General features: G+C 42.8%; 1 protein-coding gene across 2 annotated transcripts in view; it reads right to left on the bottom strand.

The window, feature by feature from the left end:
- LOC115125061 (angiopoietin-2-like) overlaps positions 1-21,820 on the bottom strand; it is a 154,496-nt gene that overhangs the window by 102,298 nt on the left and 30,378 nt on the right. For both annotated transcript variants that reach the window (XM_065018064.1, XM_065018062.1), the window contains 2 exons: positions 12,711-12,943; positions 11,650-11,774 (listed from right to left, as the gene is read on the bottom strand). In XM_065018064.1, the coding sequence (XP_064874136.1) occupies positions 11,650-11,774; positions 12,711-12,943 (358 nt within the window). The remainder of the gene's footprint in view (positions 1-11,649; positions 11,775-12,710; positions 12,944-21,820) is intronic.

The following is a 21,820-nucleotide window of genomic DNA, read 5'->3' on the forward strand; positions in this document are numbered from 1 at the left end:
TGATGTACGAAGGGCTATATAAATAAATTTGATTTGATTTGATTTGATAGGGTACCACTGTTGACCAGGACCCATAGTTCACTACTGTTGACCAGGAGCCATAGTTCACTACTGTTGACCAGGGCCCATAGAGTACTACTGTTGACCAGGGCCCATAGTTCACTACTGTTGACCAGGACCCATTGTTCACTACTGTTGACCAGGACCCATAGTGTACTGCTGTTGACCAGGGCCCATAGGGTACTACTGTTGACCAGGTCCCATATTTCACTACTGTTGACCAGGGCCCATAGTTCACTACTGTTGACCAGGGCCCATAGTGTACTACTGTTACACAGGGCCCATAGGGTACTACTGTTGACCAGGACCCATAGTTCACTACTGTTGACCAGGACCCATAGGGTACTACTGTTGACTAGGACCCATAGGGTACCACTGTTGACCAGGACCCGTAGTTCACTACTGTTGACCAGGACCCATAGGGTACTACTGTTGACTAGGACCCATAGGGTACCACTCTTGACCAGGACCCATAGTTCACTACTGTTGACCAGGCCCCATAGGGTACCACTGTTGACCAGGGCCCATAGGGTACTACTGTTGACCAGGGCCCATAGGGTACTACATTTGACCAGGACCCATAGGGTACCACTGTTGACCAGGACCCATATTTCACTACTGTTGACCAGGACCCATAGTTCACTACTGTTGACCAGGACCCATAGTTCACAACTGTTGACCAGGACCCATAGTTCACTACTGTTGACCAGGGCCCATAGGGTACTACTGTTGACCAGGACCCATAGTGTACTACTGTTGACCAGGGCCCATAGGGTACTACTGTTGACCAGGGACCATAGGGTACTACTGTTGACCAGGACCCATAGGGTACCACTGTTGACCAGGACCCATAGTTCACTACTGTTGACCAGGACCCATAGTTCATTACTGTTGACCAGGACCCATAGTTCACTACTGTTGACCAGGACCCATAGTAGACTACTGTTGACCAGGGCCCATAGGGTACTACTGTTGACCAGGACCCATAGGTCACTACTGTTGACCAGGACCCATTGTTCACTACTGTTGACCAGGACCCATAATGTACTACTGTTGACCAGGGCCCATAGGGTACTACTGTTGACCAGGGACCATAGGGTACTACTGTTGACCAGGACCCATAGGGTACCACTGTTGACCAGGACCCATAGTTCACTACTGTTGACCAGGACCCATAGTTCATTACTGTTGACCAGGACCCATAGTGTACTACTGTTGACCAGGACCTATAGGGTACCACTGTTGACCAGGGCCCATAGTTCACTACTGTTGACCAGGACCCATAGTTCACTACTGTTGACCAGGACCCATAGTTCATTACTGTTGACCAGGACCCATAGTGTACTACTGTTGACCAGGACCTATAGGGTACCACTGTTGACCAGTGACCATAGTTCACTACTGTTGACCAGGACCCATAGGGTACCACTGTTGACCAGGACCCATAGTTCACTACTGTTGACCAGGACCCATAGTTCATTACTGTTGACCAGGACCCATAGTGTACTACTGTTGACCAGGACCTATAGGGTACCACTGTTGACCAGGACCCATAGTTCACTACTGTTGACCAGGACCCATAGTTCACTACTGTTGACCAGGACCCATAGTTCATTACTGTTGACCAGGACCCATAGTGTACTACTGTTGACCAGGACCTATAGGGTACCACTGTTGACCAGTGACCATAGTTCACTACTGTTGACCAGACCCATAGTTCACTACTGTTGACCAGGGCCCATAGGGTACCACTGTTGACCAGGACCCATAGGATACTACTGTTGACCAGGACCCATAGTTCACTACTGTTGACCAGGACCCATAGGATACTACTGTTGACCTGGACACATAGGGTACTACTGTTGACCAGGACCCATAGGGTACCACTGTTGACCAGGACCCATAGTTCACTACTGTTGACCAGGACCCATAGTTCACCAGGACCCATACTGTTGACCAGGACCCATAGTGTACTGCTGTTGACCAGGACCCATAGTTCACTACTGTTGACCAGGACCCATAGGATACTACTGTTGATCAGGACCGATAGTTCACTACTGTTGACCAGGTCCCATAGTTCACTACTGTTGACCAGGACCCATTGTTGACTACTGTTGACCAGGACCCATTGTTCACTACTGTTGACCAGGACCCATAATGTACTACTGTTGACCAGGGCCCATAGTTCACTACTGTTGACCAGGACCCATAGTTCACTACTGTTGTCCAGGACCCATAGGATACTACTGTTGACCAGCACCCATAGGGTACTACTGTTGATCAGGACCCATAGTTCACTACTGTTGACCAGGGCCCATAGGGTACCACTGTTGACTAGGTCCCATAGGGTACTACTGTTGACCAGGACCCATAGTTCACTACTGTTGACCAGGACCCATAGTGCACTACTGTTGACCAGGGCCCATAGTTCACTACTGTTGACCAGGGCCCATAGGGTACCACTGTTGACTAGGTCCCATAGGGTACTACTGTTGACCAGGACCCATAGTTCACTACTGTTGACCAGGGCCCATAGGGTACCACTGTTGACTAGGTCCCATAGGGTACTACTGTTGACCAGGACCCATAGTTCACTACTGTTGACCAGGACCCATAGTGCACTACTGTTGACCAGGGCCCATAGTTCACTACTGTTGACCAGGACCCATAGTTCACCACTGTTGACCAGGACCCATAGTTCACTACTGTTGACCAGGGCCCATAGGGTACCACTGTTGACTAGGTCCCATAGGGTACTACTGTTGACCAGGACCCATAGTTCACTACTGTTGACCAGGACCCATAGTGCACTACTGTTGACCAGGGCCCATAGTTCACTACTGTTGACCAGGACCCATAGTTCACCACTGTTGACCAGGACCCATAGTTCACTACTGTTGACCAGGGCCCATAGGGTACCACTGTTGACTAGGTCCCATAGGGTACTACTGTTGACCAGGACCCATAGTTCACTACTGTTGACCAGGGCCCATAGTGCACTACTATTGACCAGGACCCATAGTTCACTACTGTTGATCCTTTATGACATCATATGATGTAAGGGCTCTATAACTAATTTTAATTTATTGATTGACATCAAATCTTCACAACAGTAACATCATAGTAACACCGCAGTTACTCTCAACATTAAAAACATCACGGTAACTTATTAACATCACGGTAACATCACGGTAACATTGCGGTAACATCGCGGTAACATTGCGGTGACATCACAGTAACATCATGGTAACAGCACGGTAACATCACAGTAACAGCACGGTAACATATTAATATCATGGTAACAGCACAGTAACATCACGGTAACATCACAGTAACATAGTAACATCACGGTAACAGCACGGTAACATCACAGTAACCTAGTAACATCACAGTAACAGCATGGTAACATCACAGTAACATCACAGTAACACAGTAACATCACAGTAACTCAGTAACATCACAGTAACTCAGTAACATCACAGTAACATCACAGTAACATCACAGTAACACAGTAACATCACAGTAACTCAGTAACATCACAGTAACTCAGTGACATCACAGTAACATCACAGTAACATCACAGTAACATCACAGTAACATCACAGTAACATCACAGTGACATCACGGTAACATCACGGTAACATCACAGTAACATCACGGTAACATCACAGTAACATCACGGTAACATCACGGTAACATCACGGTAACATCACGGTAACATCACAGTAACATCACGGTAACATCACGGTAACATCACGGTAACATCACGGTAACATCACGGTAACACAGTAACATCACGGTAACATCACGGTAACATCACGGTAACATCACGGTAACATCACAGTAACACAGTAACATCACGGTAACATAGTAACATCACAGTAACATCACAGTAACACAGTAACATCACGGTAACATAGTAACATCACAGTAACATCACAGTAACACAGTAACATCACGGTAACATAGTAACATCACAGTAACATCACAGTAACATAGTAACATCACAGTAACATATTAACATCACAGTAACATCACAGTAAAACAGTAACATCACGATAACATCACGGTAACATAGTAACATCACCGTAACATCACATTAACATCACAGTGACATCACGGTAACATAGTAACATCACAGTAACATCACATCTCTGAAGTCCAGCACCCAGTAACACCGTAAGGGTACAGTAACATTGTAACATGCATAGGGTACAGGGTACTATTTACTATTACAGCACCCATAGGGTACAGGGTACTATTTACTATTACAGCACCCATAGGGTACAGGGTACTATTTACTATCAGCACCCATAGGGTACAGGGTACTATTTACTATTACAGCACCCATAGGGTACAGGGTACTATTTACTATCACAGCACCCATAGGGTACAGGGTACTATTTACTATTACAGCACCCATAGGGTACAGGGTACTATTTACTATCACAGCACCCATAGGGTACAGGGTACTATTTACTATTACAGCACCCATAGGGTACAGGTTACTATTTACTATTACAGCACCCAACACAGTAGTCCATAGGGTACAGGGTACTATTTACTATTACAGCACCCAACACAGTAGTCCATAGGGTACAGGGTACTATTTACTATTACAGCACCCATAGGGTACAGGGTACTATTTACTATTACAGCACCCAACACAGTAGTCCATAGGGTACAGGGTACTATTTACTATTACAGCACCCAACACAGTAGTCCATAGGGTACAGGGTACTATTTACTATTACAGCACCCATAGGGTACAGGGTACTATTTACTATTACAGCACCCAACACAGTAGTCCATAGGGTACAGGGTACTATTTACTATTACAGCACCCAACACAGTAGTCCATAGGGTACAGGGTACTATTTACTATTACAGCACCCAACTAGTAGTAGTAGTAGTAGTCCATAGGGTACAGGGTACAATTTACTATTACAGCACCCAACACAGTAGCCCATAGGGTACAGGGTACTATTTACTATTACAACAACCAACACAGTAGTCCATAGGGTACAGGGTACTATTTACTATTACAGCACCCATAGGGTACAGGGTACTATTTACTATCACAGCACCCATAGGGTACAGGGTACTATTTACTATCACAGCACCCATAGGGTACAGGGTACTATTTACTATCACAGCACCCAACACAGTAGTCCATAGGGTACAGGGTACTATTTACTATCACAGCACCCATAGGGTACAGGGTACTATTTACTATCACAGCACCCAACACAGTAGTCCATAGGGTACATGGTACTATTTACTATTACAGCACCCATAGGGTACAGGGTACTATTTACTATCACAGCACCCATAGGGTACAGGGTACTATTTACTATCACAGCACCCATAGGGTACAGGGTACTATTTACTATCACAGCACCCAACACAGTAGTCCATAGGGTACAGGGTACTATTTACTATTACAGCTCCCAACTTAACTCAAATGACCACAGCAACAACTTTCTGTATATTTGGGTTGCTAGGATACAAAACAACATTCCACCTGAATCCCAGACCTCTACAGTGGAGATATCCACACCATCTGTGGCAGAGGTGAATATCTTCCCTTTACGTGGATGTTCTCTCTATGAGATATGTTGCTTAGTGTTTCCAGTTCTTTCCCAGAGGAGGACTCCGTTCCTCGTGGTCAAATAGGTCGGAGTGTTTTACGAAAACTTGGAAAAGGAAAATAAGAAAATACTATGGTTATTATCTGTCACGACCAGGGCTTAGTCCCCAATGCACCTTCTACACTACACAGTGCATTACTTTTAATGAGCCGTATCGGCCCTGTTCAACAGAAGTACACTATTTCACTACTTAAGGGGATAGCGTGTCATTTTTGGACGAATTGTACGATATTCAGCCAAGACTGTGGTCCTTTTAAGCAATATTCTGGATTCAGACCATGGGACCTGAAATAGATTTTTAAAATAGGGTTTTTAAATAGATTTTTAAAATAGGGTTTTTAAATAAATACAATTTGGGGGGGGGGGGAATCCAAGGAGGGCATTGGATTGTGCTGAACAGTTCTGTTGTGGATATTCCATAGTCACAGAAATACTGGCAGAGACATTTATATCTATTGTGTTATAATACAGCCTCGAGCTCATCACATTTCATAGAAATAACCTTTTCAGAATGATTTTATGCAGGTTAGCATATGCAATTGATGTTGAATTTTTTTGGGGGGTATGTGTTTTTTTTCGTCAAAAAAAAATCCTTATCATCCTCAGCATCCTTATCGAATATCATATTTTATATTCTAACTTTATAACTGTGTTAGAATGTCAGTTCTGTGTGTATTTTCCCAGAAAGCAGGTTCAAACCAACGATGATATCTGTTGAAACAAGGTGTGAATGTGTGTATTTTCCCAGAAAGCAGGTTCAAACCAACGATGATATCTGTTGAAACAAGGTGTGAATGTATGTATTTCCCCAGAAAGCAGGTTCAAACCAACGATGATATCTGTTGAACAAGGTGTGCTCCAAAATAACCAACGAGCTGTTATATAGCTGGTAACCATGGCAGCGTCAAAATGTGTCGACAACCAAGGCGTTTATTATACCCTTGACAAGCTGTTATATAGCTGGTAACCATGGCGTTTATTATACCCTGGACAAGCTGTTATATAGCTGGTAACCATGGCGTTTATTATATCCTGGACAAGCTGTTATATAGCTGGTAACCATGGTGTTTATTATACCCTGGACAAGCTGTTATATAGCTGGTAACCATGGCGTTTATTATACCCTGAACAAGCTGTTATATAGCTGGTAACCATGGCGTTTATTATACCCTGACAAGCTGTTATATAGCTGGTAACCATGGCGTTTATTATACCCTGGACAAGCTGTTATATAGCTGGTAACCATGGCGTTTATTATACCCTGGACAAGCTGTTATATAGCTGGTAACCATGGCGTTTATTATACCCTGGACAAGCTGTTATATAGCTGGTAACCATGGCGTTTATTATACCCTGGACAAGCTGTTATATAGCTGGTAACCATGGCGTTTATTATACCCTGGACAAGCTGTTATATAGCTGGTAACCATGGCGTTTATTATACCCTGGACAAGCTGTTATATAGCTGGTAACCATGGCGTTTATTATACCCTGAACAAGCTGTTATATAGCTGGTAACCATGGCGTTTATTATACCCTGGACAAGCTGTTATATAGCTGGTAACCATGGCGTTTATTATACCCTGGACAAGCTGTTATATAGCTGGTAACCATGGCGTTTATTATACCCTGAACAAGCTGTTATATAGCTGGTAACCATGGCGTTTATTATACCCTGGACAAGCTGTTATATAGCTGGTAACCATGGCGTTTATTATACCCTGGACAAGCTGTTATATAGCTGGTAACCATGGCGTTTATTATACCCTGGACAAGCTGTTATATAGCTGGTAACCATGGCGTTTATTATACCCTGACAAGCTGTTATATAGCTGGTAACCATGGCGTTTATTATACCCTGGACAAGCTGTTATATAGCTGGTAACCATGGCGTTTATTATACCCTGAACAAGCTGTTATATAGCTGGTAACCATGGCGTTTATTATACCCTGGACAAGCTGTTATATAGCTGGTAACCATGGCGTTTATTATACCCCTGACAAGCTGTTATATAGCTGGTAACCATGGCGTTTATTATACCCTGGACAAGCTGTTATATAGCTGGTAACCATGGCGTTTATTATACCCTGGACAAGCTGTTATATAGCTGGTAACCATGGCGTTTATTATACCCTGAACAAGCTGTTATATAGCTGGTAACCATGGCGTTTATTATACCCTGGACAAGCTGTTATATAGCTGGTAACCATGGCGTTTATTATACCCTGGACAAGCTGTTATATAGCTGGTAACCATGGCGTTTATTATACCCTGGACAAGCTGTTATATAGCTGGTAACCATGGCGTTTATTATACCCTGAACAAGCTGTTATATAGCTGGTAACCATGGCGTTTATTATACCCTGGACAAGCTGTTATATAGCTGGTAACCATGGCGTTTATTATACCCTGAACAAGCTGTTATATAGCTGGTAACCATGGCGTTTATTATACCCTGGACAAGCTGTTATATAGCTGGTAACCATGGCGTTTATTATACCCTGGACAAGCTGTTATATAGCTGGTAACCATGGCGTTTATTATACCCTGGACAAGCTGTTATATAGCTGGTAACCATGGCGTTTATTATACCCTGAACAAGCTGTTATATAGCTGGTAACCATGGCGTTTATTATACCCTGGACAAGCTGTTATATAGCTGGTAACCATGGCGTTTATTATACCCTGGACAAGCTGTTATATAGCTGGTAACCATGGCGTTTATTATACCCTGGACAAGCTGTTATATAGCTGGTAACCATGGCGTTTATTATACCCTGGACAAGCTGTTATATAGCTGGTAACCATGGCGTTTATTATACCCTGGACAAGCTGTTATATAGCTGGTAACCATGGCGTTTATTATACCCTGGACAAGCTGTTATATAGCTGGTAACCATGGCGTTTATTATACCCTGGACAAGCTGTTATATAGCTGGTAACCATGGCGTTTATTATACCCTGAACAAGCTGTTATATAGCTGGTAACCATGGCGTTTATTATACCCTGGACAAGCTGTTATATAGCTGGTAACCATGGCGTTTATTATACCCTGGACAAGCTGTTATATAGCTGGTAACCATGGCGTTTATTATACCCTGGACAAGCTGTTATATAGCTGGTAACCATGGCGTTTATTATACCCTGGACAAGCTGTTATATAGCTGGTAACCATGGCGTTTATTATACCCTGGACAAGCTGTTATATAGCTGGTAACCATGGCGTTTATTATACCCTGGACAAGCTGTTATATAGCTGGTAACCATGGCGTTTATTATACCCTGGACAAGCTGTTATATAGCTGGTAACCATGGCGTTTATTATACCCTGAACAAGCTGTTATATAGCTGGTAACCATGGCGTTTATTATACCCTGGACAAGCTGTTATATAGCTGGTAACCATGGCGTTTATTATACCCTGGACAAGCTGTTATATAGCTGGTAACCATGGCGTTTATTATACCCTGGACAAGCTGTTATATAGCTGGTAACCATGGCGACTGGACAAGTTTATGAGAGGCTTTTTTAGAAAGCATTCATGATTCAAACTTGTTTGCCAAACGTCCAAACGTCCAAAACACAAACGTTTTAAACGCCCAAACGCCCAAAACGGTCCAAAACGCCCAAACGTTTACCAAACGCCCAAACGTTTACCAAACGCCCAAAACGCCCAAACGCTTTAACGCCCAAACGCCCAAACGCAGCAAACGCCCAAACGCAGCAAAACGTCCAAAACGCAGCAAACGCTCCAAACGCAGCAAACGCCCAAACGCTCCAAACCGCCCAAACGCCCAAACCGCTTACCAAACGCTGCAAACGCCCAAACGCCAACAAAACGCAAACGTCCAAAACGTCCAAACGTCCAAACGTCCAAAACGTCCAAACGTCCAAAACGTCCAAACGTCCAAAACGTCCAAACGTCCAAACGTCCAAACGTCCACGTTTGTGCTTTACTGAAACGTCCACACCAGAAAAAAACACACGCTCTAAATATCACTTTGTCACAGTGGGTTTGTTTTCATTAGTCAGTCGTTACACACAAACACACACATTTTAAACACACACTCTACATTTAAAAACAGGTCAATTGAAACCTGCTCCGGGTTTACTGCAGCAACCACTCGGCTTGCTGCCTAGCATGGGGCTAGATGTAGAGTGTGTGTGTCTGCCATGAAGCTAAATGGTTGGATGGCAGACAGATTGAAAGCACCGGGGTAACGCAGCTGGAGTCTGTTGTTTTGCAAATAGTACCCTGTACCCTATGGTCCCTGGTCAGTACAGAGCGAGAGAGAGAGCGAGAGAGAACGAGAGAGAGAGAGAGAGAGAGAGAGAGAGAGAGAGAGAGAGAGAGAGAGAGAGAGAGAGAGAGAGAGAGAGAGAGAGAGAGAGACATAGAGAGAGAGAGAGAGAGAGACGAGAGAGAGAGAGAGAGAGAGAGAGAGAGAGAGAGAGAGAGAGAGAGAGAGAGAGAGAGACATAGAGAGAGAGAGAGAGAGAGAGACATAGAGAGAGACATAGAGAGAGAGAGAGAGCGAGAGAGAGAGAGAGAGAGAGAGAGAGAGAGCGAGAGAGAGAGAGAGAGAGAAAGAGAGTTTGTGAAAAAGCTATGAATAACAAAACACCAATTTCAACAGTATTTTCTCTCATCAGTATTTTTTCTCAACAGAGGTCCAGGCCTCTCTAAATCTGTGCCAGTGATGTGTCTCGTCTTCAGACTGTGAGAGCAGAGAGTGGCTGGACCGGGCCTCTTGTTTGTTATAGCGTTCTCAGACATTTCCACTTGGCCATTCTCCCCCTCTCTGATGCATTACATTGAAACGCTCTGTCCTTCCAGGACTTAATGTGGCATTTTCAAAAACAATGCCATTTAATAAAAAATAAAACATTCATTCATAGGGTTTGTGAGGATTTCACCCATGATCACAGCTGCACAATATGTGACCAATACAATGGGATTTGATAGGAAGAAAAGTCAATTATTGCACATAAAAGCAGAACCCCTGCATAAGGTAATTCAATGTATCCCCTTACCTTAACTGCGTGGGTAGAGTTGGGGGTCGTAACCCCTTACCTTCACTGTGTTGGTAGAGTTGGGGGGGGGTCGTAACCCCTTACCTTCACTGTGTTGGTAGAGTTGGGGGGGTCGTAACCCCTTACCTTCACTGTGTTGGTAGAGTTGGGGGGGTCGTAACCCCTTACCTTCACTGTGTTGGTAGAGTTGGGGGGGTCGTAACCCCTTACCTTAACTGTGTGAGTAGAGTTGGGGGGGTCGTAAACCCCTTACCTTCACTGTGTGGGTAGAGTTGGGGGGGGTCGTAACCCCTTACCTTAACTGTGTTGGTAGAGTTGGGGGGGTCGTAAACCCCTTACCTTCACTGTGTGGGTAGAGTTGGGGGGGTCATAACCCCTTACCTTAACTGCGTGGGTAGAGTTGGGGAGGTCATAACCCCTTACCTTAACTGCGTGGGTAGAGTTGGGGGGGTCGTAGCCCCTTACCTTAACTGTGTGGGTAGAGTTGGGGGGGTCGTAACCCCTTACCTTAACTGTGTGGGTAGAGTAGGGGGTCGTAACCCCTTACCTTCACTGTGTGGGTAGAGTTGGGGGGGTCGTAACCCCTTACCTTAACTGTGTGGGTAGAGTTGGGGGGGTCGTAACCCCTTACCTTCACTGTGTGGGTAGAGTTGGGGGTGGTAACCTCTTACCTTCACTGTGTGGGTAACCCCCCTTACCTTCACTGTGTGGGTAGAGTAGGGGGTCGTAACCCCTTACCTTCACTGTGTGGGTAGAGTTGGGGGGGTCGTAACCCCTTACCTTCACTGTGTGGGTAGAGTTCGGGGGTCGTAACCCCTTACCTTCCCTGTGCGGGTAGAGTTAGGGGGTCGTAACCCCTTACCTTCACTGTGCGGGTAGAGTTCGGGGGTCGTAACCCCTTACCTTCACTGTGCGGGTAGAGTTCGGGGGTCGTATGCTGTGGACACCATTCTCTGTGAGCCCAGATCGGAAGATTTCAGCACAGTTTCTGTGGATCACTGGCTCCTCTTTGGGTGTAGTGGGTATATCTGGGTAGAGAGGGATAGCATTCAGGATAATGACTATGTACTGGGTATATCTGGGTAGAAAGGGATAGCATTCAGGATAATGACTATGTACTGGGTATATCTGGGTAGAGAGGGATAGCATTCAGGATAATGACTATGTACTGGGTATATCTGGGTAGAGAGGGATAGCATTCAGGATAATGACTATAGACTTGCTATATCTGGGTAGAGAGGGATAGCATTCAGGATAATGACTATGTACTGGGTATATCTGGGTAGAGAGGGATAGCATTCAGGATAATGACTATGTAGTGGGTATATCTGGGTAGAGAGGGATAGCATTCAGGATAATGACTATGTAGTGGGTATATCTGGGTAGAGAGGGATAGCATTCAGGATAATGACTATGTAGTGGGTATATCTGGGTAGAGAGGGATGGCATTCAGGATAATGACTATGTACTGGGTATATATGGGTAGAGAGGGATAGCATTCAGGATAATGACTATAGACTTGGTATATCTGGGTAGAGAGGGATGGCATTCAGGATAATGACTATGTACTGGGTATATCTGGGTAGAGAGGGATAGCATTCAGGATAATGACTATGTACTGGGTATATCTGGGTAGAGAGGGATAGCATTCAGGATAATGACTATGCACTGGGTATATCTGGGTAGAGAGGGATAGCATTCAGGATAATGACTATAGACTTGGTATATCTGGGTAGAGAGGGATAGCATTCAGGATAATGACTATGTACTGGGTATATCTGGGTAGAGAGGGATAGCATTCAGGAAAATGACTAAGTACTGGGTATATCTGGGTAGAGAGGGATGGCATTCAGGATAATGACTATTGGTTTTCCTACTCCTGGACTAAAAACCAGTGGAAAAGCACAAAAAAATGCTTTCATTACTTCCAATTAACATACACATTCACAGTAGATATCTCTCACCATTGCAGTGGGTGACCATGGCTAGCAGCTGCTGCACGGTGTCAGTCAGTATAGCCTGCTGTTTCTGCAGTAGTGTGCTGTTGTGTGTGGAGGTCCCCAGCTCTCCATTTAGCTGGGTGACCAGGCGCCTCTGTCTCTCCAGCATGTCCTGCAACTGCTGTTTCTCCCTCTGAAGATCCTGGAGCTCCTTAACGTGCCCGGCCTCTAAAGCTGAGAACCTTTGCTCTAGCAAACTAAAAGAGAGATACATAAGAGAGAGAGAGATGGAGGGGGAGAGAAGAGAGAGAGTGAGTTATATAACCCATTGCCCTTCATGGTTGTGAGGTCTGGGGTCTGCCTCTTCAACTAAGAATTAACAAAAAACTGAGCAAACTAGAATGCTCTTTGGCCCTAAAAAGAGAGTACACAGTGGCAGAATACCTGACCACTGTGACTGACCCAAACTTAAGGAAAGCTTTGACTATGTACAGACTCAGTGAATATAGCCTTGCTATTGAGAAAGGCCGCCGTAGGCAGACCTGGCTCTCAAGAGAAGACAGGCTATATGAACATTGCCCACACAATTAGGTGGAAACTGAGCAGCAGAGAGAGTTTGGGCACCCAGAACACATAAAACACTCAAACAAACAAAAACATGATTAAACAACAAATAAAAACACAACACCAAATCCTCTTCCACAGTAACTAATCACAACAACCTCTGAATGACTCATATACTCATAAACAGATCAATCGGTCAAAGACCAGTTTCAAAGTAGCAAAATAATAAAACAGAAATTACAATTCCCTAAAAGGCTTTTTTTTTATGTCCATTGGAGTGTCACCTATGCCCTTATATTAGTTATATTCAAGAATAAAGCCAATAAGCCATTTTATTGTGATTCATATGAATGTACCCTAATAAAATGTAATTCAGTATAACAATGTTTTTTTTTATAAATACAATTTAATACCCATTTTTCATAATCACAAGGTTATATATTCATGCTTAGACTGGCAGAAATATAATTTCCCAGAAAAAAATGACATTTTTATTTTGATGCGTCACATATGAAGGTTTTAGACAAAAACTTCCTGCCTTCCTGCCAAAAAAACGCACAAATTTATAAAAATATCTTTCACTTCATTCTTTGATATTTTGTTTTTGTCTCTTTGTGCAGGCTCGCTGAACTTAGATTGTTTCCATAGGAGAGAGAGAGTGATACATGACACCACATAAAGAACATGGGTTTTTATTATGCAACATAGTGTACATAGTTCACATGAGTTACAATTTAAATCACCCAGGATGTTGAGCTGGTACAAGTTGTTCAAGGGGGGCTGCTCAAAAGAGTTTCCTTCAGTGGATAACTGGAGTTAAGTTCATCGTCATTTGTTAGATTTTTTTTCACGGCACCTCCTCTGATTGAATCTACATTTTTCCCTCTTTTTTTCCAGCATCAGATTGTGTCGTTTTACGGATCGGTGGATGGTCCGGATTGACATCTTTCTTTATTCTCTGATCGCTGAAAAACCAAAACGTAATAGTTGTGACACTGGCACAGAATAGGATTCGCATTTCCATTAAATGTTAATAGTAGTCTATTACTAGGAACGCGAAGCGAGGCGGCCATCTCAGTCGGCGCCGGAAGTCAGGAGAAAACATGTTATTAACATGTTATTAACTGTCTATTAACAGTAGGCTAAACAATGATAACAATTTCATCAACTCCTTCTCCCCTTTCTCTCTCAAACATGTTTTGTTACTTTTTCATTGGTAATGTTAATAATAATCACTATAGTACAATTTGAGCCGGTGACTGGTCTGTGCTGTGTAGCCCTCTCCTTATTAGACAACGGCATCTACGGAATAAAGATAACGAGCCTTGAAATACCTTAAAATGCCATAAAATAGTTTAAAATGATAATATACAGCATTCATACAAGTTAAATATGAATTGCATAATTAAATGCTGTAAACTAGTGAAAACATGGGATAACAAAGCTACATTCAGCATAACGGGTGACATTGTGGTATAACATGAAACTTTTGTTGTGCTGAAGGACAAAAGTGTGATACTGAAGGACGTATTTCATAAATAAACATATTCAACAGAGCAGTTCCTTGGCCACTATAAAGTAATGACCTTGACCTATAAAGATTATCCTTACTTTTCATATTTAATATAGGTTTTTATAAAATAATAACATTAAAAGTATGTTTTCTGTGTTGTACTGAAGGATATGTGTTTTTGTTTCAAAGAGATTTCAAAAAGAGATTTACTCAACTCATCACATTGATCTTCAATGGGTCTTCTTTGTGATGTCTCACACTGTCACATGATTACCATCATGATTACCATCATGTGATATGCTTTCAAATGGATTTTTACCTTTGTTATAGTGAATGACATTGATGAAGCGCAAAAAAGTCCAGACAAAAGTTATTCAAGTTTTTAAATATTTGTAACATTAAGACTATACCATCTAAAGGTAAGGAGTAACATAAAGACTATACCATCTAAAGGTAAGGAGTAACATAAAGACTATACCATCTAAAGGTAAGGAGTAACATAAAGACTATACCATCTAAAGGTAAGGAGTAACATTAAGACTCTACCATCTAAAGGTAAGGAGTAACATAAAGACTATACCATCTAAAGGTAAGGAGTAACATTAAAACTATACCATCTAAAGGTAAGGAGTAACATAAAGACTATACCATCTAAAGGTAAGGAGTAACATAAAGACTATACCATCTAAAGGTAAGGAGTAACATTAAGACTCTACCATCTAAAGGTAAGGAGTAACATAAAGACTATACCATCTAAAGGTAAGGAGTAACATAAAGACTATACCATCTAAAGGTAAGGAGTAACATTAAAACTATACCATCTAAAGGTAAGGAGTAACATAAAGACTATACCATCTAAAGGTAAGGAGTAACATTAAAACTATACCATCTAAAGGTAAGGAGTAACATAAAGACTCTACCATCTAAAGGTAAGGAGTAACATTAAGACTATACCATCTAAAGGTAAGGAGTAACATAAAGACTATACCATCTAAAGGTAAGGAGTAACATTAAGACTATACCATCTAAAGGTAAGGAGTAACATAAAGACTATACCATCTAAATGTAAGGAGTAACATAAAGACTATACCATCTAAAGGTAAGGAGTAACATTAAGACTATACCATCTAAAGGCAAGGAGTAACATTAAGACTATACCATCTAAAGGTAAGGAGTAACATTAAACATTAACACTCTACAATCTAAAGGCAAGGAGTAACATTAAAGGCACACCTGAAATTGGAGGGTGCGCAATTTAAATAAATAATCATAAAAATGATGGATATTAAACATTTAGGTACATACAAGTGTCTTATTTCGGTTAAAAGCTCAAAGTCTTGTTCATCTAACTGCATCGTCTGATTTACAATAGGCTTTACAGGGAAAGTATGCCATGCGATTGTTTGAGGACGTTGCCCAACATCAAAATATTTTCCAACTTAGCACAGACTTCATAAAATCACAAATAGCAATTAAATATTCTCTTACTTTTTGAACATATTCCTCTGATTTGCAATCCAAAGGGTCCCAGCTACAACATGAATGGTTGTTGTCAGATAAAATCCTTCTTTGTATCCCAAGAAGTCTGTTTAGTTGGCGCCATCGATTTGAGTCATCCACTCGTTCAACATGCAGAGAAACAAATCCCAAAAAGCTACTGATAAACTTTGTTAAAACAAGTTTAATCCTCTACAATGTAAATAAAATAAAAGTAATGTTCAATAGAAAAGCAAAATTAGCAGGTGCGCATCCTCTTCGTTGCGCACGCACAGACTGATTTCTGAATCCCACTACCAAAACTTAAAAATTCTTCCTCGTTTGGGAAACAACAAGCCTGAAACCTTGAACAAAGAATGGTGACATCTAGTGGAAGACATAGGAATTGCCAACTGGGAGCTGGAATTGGATATTCGTTCCATTGGAAGAGCATGAGCTCGCAAAAAATATATATTTTCCGATTGAATTTGAATTGGATTTTCTCCTAACATATCAATTGTGTTATAGTCTCATACATTATCTTAACATTTCTACAAACTTCAAAGTATTTTCTATCCAATGGTGTCACTTATATGCATATCCTGGCTTCTGGGACTGAGTAACAGGCAGTTAACTTTGGCAGTTAAACTTTGGGCACGTCAGTCAGACAGGAAGCGGATAAAAAATAGCCTGAAGACGTTAATCCCCCTGCACAGTCCCTGCAGCCGGACAGTTTTATCATTACTTCTAGAAAGACATGCTGTCAGCTCAACTATAAAAAGCTATTGCTCATTCAGCCGATAGAAACTTTCAACCGGTTCTCTCCACTAAGCAACAAATCAGAGCCTTCTCAGGTCTCTCCTCCACCCGTTACCCGCTATATTAGACATCAAAAGTATCATCCAGCGATCATATACTGTTTACCAGGGGGCAGGGCTACCAACGTTAAGGCTAATCTGTTTACCAGGGGGCAGGGCTACCAACGTTAAGGCTAATCTGTTTACCAGGGGTCAGGGCTACCAACGTTAAGGCTAATCTGTTTACCAGGGGGCAGAGCTACCGACGTTAAGGCTAATCTGTTTACCAGGGGGCAGGGCTACCAACGTTAAGGCTAATCTGTTTACCAGGGGGCAGGGCTACCAACGTTAAGGCTAATCTGTTTACCAGGGGTCAGGGCTACCAACGTTAAGGCTAATCTGTTTACCAGGGGGCAGAGCTACCGACGTTAAGGCTAATCTGTTTACCAGGGGGCAGGGCTACCAACGTTAAGGCTAATCTGGAGATGGTGCTGTCTGAGGCTAAAACTGGCGAGTGTAGAGAGTATAGAGATATTGTTATCCACGTCGGCACCAACGATGTTAGGATGAAACAGTCAGAGATCACCAAGCGCAACATAGCTTCAGCATGTAAATCAGCTAGAAAGCGCGACAGCAAAGTCTCACAACTCAATCGCTGGTTGAGCACTACCAAAAGAATAATTTGTAGATAATTGGCCCTCTTTCTGGGACTCACCCACAAACAGGACCAAGCCTGGCTTGCTGAGGAGTGACGGACTCAATCCTAGCTGGAGGGGTGCTCTCATCTTATCTATGAACATAGACATGGCTCTAACTCCTTTTAGCTCCACAATGAGAGAGCCTGCTGCCTGGCCTGCACCCTGTTATCCAGTCTGTCAGCTTAGTGGAGTCTGCCACTAGCACAGTCAGTGTCGTCAGCTGAGCTTTCCCCATTGAGACTGTGTCTGTGCCTCAATCTAGGTCGGGCAAAACTAAACATGGCAGTGTTGGTGTTTGCCTTATCAATCTCACTGGAATAAAGACCTCCTCCATTCCTGTCATTATTGAAAGAGATTGTGATATCTCACATCTCAAAACAGGGCTACTTAATGTTAGATCGCTCACTTCCAAGGCAGTTATAGTTTATGAACTAATCACTGATCATAATCTTGATGTGATTGGCCTGACTGAAACATGGCTCAAGCCTGATGAATTTACTGTGTTAAATGAGGCCTCACCTCCTGGTTACACTAGTGACCATATCCCCTGTGTTAAATGAGGCCTCACCTCCTGGTTACACTAGTGACCATATCCCCTGTGTTAAATGAGGCCTCACCTCCTGGTTACACTAGTGACCATATCCCCTGCGCATCCCGCAAAGGCGGAAAGCAAATTTTAATTTACCAACAAACAAAAAAATGACGTTTTCATCTTTTGAGCTTCTAGTCATGAAATCTATGCAGCCTACTCAATCACTTTTTATAGCTACTGTTTACAGGCCTCCTTGGCCGAATACAGCATTCCTCACCGAGTTCCCTGAATTCCTATCGGACCTTGTAGTTATGGCAGATAATATTCACATGGAAAAGTCCAAAAGGCTTTCGGGGCCATCATCGACTCAGTGGGTTTTGTCCAACATGTCTCTGGACCTACTCACTGCCACAGTCATACTCTGGACCTAGTTTTATCCAACATGTCTCTGGACCTACTCACTGCCACAGTCATACTCTGGACCTAGTTTTGTCCCATGGTATAAATATTGTGGATCTAAATGTTTTTCCTCATAATCCTGGACTTTCGGACCACCGTTTTATTACGTTTTGAAATTGCAAAAAAAAATAATCTGCTCAGACCCCAACCATCAAAACCCATGCTAGAAATATCAGACAAACCAAAGATTCCTAGATGTCCTTCCAGACTCCCTCCACCTACACAAGGACATCGGAGTTCAGCAATCGGTTAACCACCTAACTTAATTTAACCGTAATACCCAGGATGCAGTTGTAACCCTGAAAACAATACACATTTGACACGAAAAAATGTGCTCCCTGGTGAACAGAAAATAACCCTGAAGCTTAAAGAAAATTGGAAATGGAAATGGCGCTCCACCAAACAGGAAGTCTTCCACCAAACAGGAAGTCTTCCACCAAACAGGAAGTCTTCCACCAAACAGGAAGTCTTCCGACTATCTTGGAAAGACAGTCCCGTATCAAACAGCCATCACTGCTGCTCTATTTTTCAACCTAATTGAGAAAAAGAAAATCCCCAATGTTTTTTTAATACAGTCGCAAAGCAGCATTCAACATCTAGGACACAGTCAGGACACATTCAACAAGAGAGGAAAAGCTAACTAAAAAGACTATACCATCTAGGACAGGACACATTCTTCAAGAGAGGATAGCTTTTAGCTTTCACTTTCACGAGAAAACACACAGAGAGAAATGTATGTGTTGCAGATTAATTACTCCTTTGCCATAACGTGAAATAAATTAAACATCCGTTAATGCTGTAGATATTGTCAGGGCTCTTTATTTTAATAACTCGTAGGCTATACTAGAAGGAGTGTGAGACTATTGAAACATGTAACTTCCAGAGTTGTATTGTTGTTGTTAATATAGTTTACAGAGTGCTAAAAGTGCTGCTGTTGCTAGCTAGCATGCCTTTCTGTGATGCAGACGGTTAGCTGAGCTGCCGACTGGTGCTGGCGTTGCATTATGGGAGATGTAGTTTTGAGCCACTAAGGTCCGAATGGGATAGAGGCGATTTCAGTGTTTTTGTACGTGAGTTGTTGTATTTTGGTACTGTCAGCACTGAGAGCACCTAGCAATGTATTGGGAGATGTGAGACAGGATGTGTGTTTTACCTTTCTTCATGCTCCTGTGTAGAACAACTTGTCAGATGGTGCATTGGAGACTGATGTGTTCCTGTCCTGTCTTTTCACTATTGCAGATCGACATAAAAACCAAAAAGAGCCGTGGTGTCTCTCTTCGTTCAGGTTCTCCTGTGGTACATATTGAATCTCCTCTCAAACATTTTAGAAAAAGCTGTTACTCACTACCTTCCTGTAGACAGAATAATATATACGGAAATGCTTCAGTCTGGTTTTAGACCCCATCATAGCACTGAGACTGCACTTGTGAAGGTGGTAAATGACCTTTTAATGGCGTCAGACAGAGGCTCTGCATCTGTCCTCGTGCTCCTAGACCTTAGTGCTGCTTTTGATACCATCGTTCACCACATTCTGTTGGAGAGATTGGAAACCCAAATTGGTCGACACGGACAAGTTCTGGCCCGTTTTAGATCTTATCTGTCTGAAAGTTATAGATTTGTCCTCTGACAAATCAACTGTAAATAAAGGTTGGTGTTCCTCAAGGTTCCGTTTTAGGACCACTATTGTTTTCACTATATATTCTACCTCTTGGTGATGTCATTCGGAAACATAATGTAAACTTTCACTGCTATGGGAACGATACACAGCTGTACATTTCGATGAAACTTGGTGAAGCCCAAAAATTGCCCTCCCTGGAAGCCTGTGTTTCAGACGTAAGGAAACAGAGAAACAGAGATGCTAGTTCTAGGTCCCAAGAAACAAAGAGATCTTCTGTTGAATCTGATTATCAATCATTGATAGTTGTACAGCTGTATATTTCAATGTGTTACGCTCTACCTGCCTCTTTCTCTGTGTTTGTGCTTTTCTTTGCAGATTGGAGACAGGTGGATCTGATTAGGTCGTTAAGGTGACAAATTGCACCTGGGTTTGGGATCAACTAGGAGATAAAAGGTCCTGGTCTCTCTCTCTCTCTCTCTTTTCTCTCGTTCTCTCTCTCTCTCCCACTCTCACTCTCACTCTCACTCTCACTCTCACTCTCTCTCTCTCTCTCTCTCTCCCTCTCCCTCACTCCCTCACTTACTCCATGAAAGCCTGTGTTTCAGACATAAGGAAGTGGATGGTGGAAAATATTTGACAAAACTTCCACAAAAAGAGATGCTGTGAAGGAATATTTCAAGGAGAGCTTTTTTCCGTAGTCTTAACATTGCAAATAAAACAAATGTTTTGTCAAAAAAATGATGCAGAGAAATGTATCCTGTAGTCAATTGTCGATTAGACTCCTGAGATGCTCTACCTTCTGGCAACCACAAAACACTAAATAAACTTCAGTTATAAACATGGCTGCTAGAATCCTGACTAGAACCACTTTTTTATCATATACAGCCTCCCTACATTAGTGCTAGCCTCCCTACATTAGTGCTAGCCTCCCTACATTAGTGCTAGCCTCCCTACATTAGTGCTAGCCTCCCTACATTAGTGCTAGCCTCCCTACATTAGTGCTAGCCTCCCTACATTAGTGCTAGCCTCCCTACATTAGTGCTAGCCTCCATACACTAGTGCTAGCCTCCCTACATTAGTGCTAGCCTCCCTACATTAGTGCTAGCCTCCATTAGTGCTAGCCTACATTAGTGCTAGCCTCCCTACATTAGTGCTAGCCTCCCTACACTAGTGCTAGCCTCCCTACATTAGTGCTAGCCTCCATACACTAGTGCTAGCCTCCCTACATTAGTGCTAGCCTCCCTACATTAGTGCTAGCCTCCCTACATTAGTGCTAGCCTCCCTACATTAGTGCTAGCCTCCCTACATTAGTGCTAGCCTCCATACACTAGTGCTAGCCTCCCTACATTAGTGCTAGCCTCCCTACATTAGTGCTAGCCTCCCTACATTAGTGCTAGCCTCCCTACATTAGTGCTAGCCTCCCTACATTAGTGCTAGCCTCCCTACACTAGTGCTAGCCTCCCTACATTAGTGCTAG

This window comes from Oncorhynchus nerka, linkage group LG4, assembly GCF_034236695.1.
Source record: "Oncorhynchus nerka isolate Pitt River linkage group LG4, Oner_Uvic_2.0, whole genome shotgun sequence".
Taxonomy (NCBI): domain Eukaryota; kingdom Metazoa; phylum Chordata; class Actinopteri; order Salmoniformes; family Salmonidae; genus Oncorhynchus; species Oncorhynchus nerka.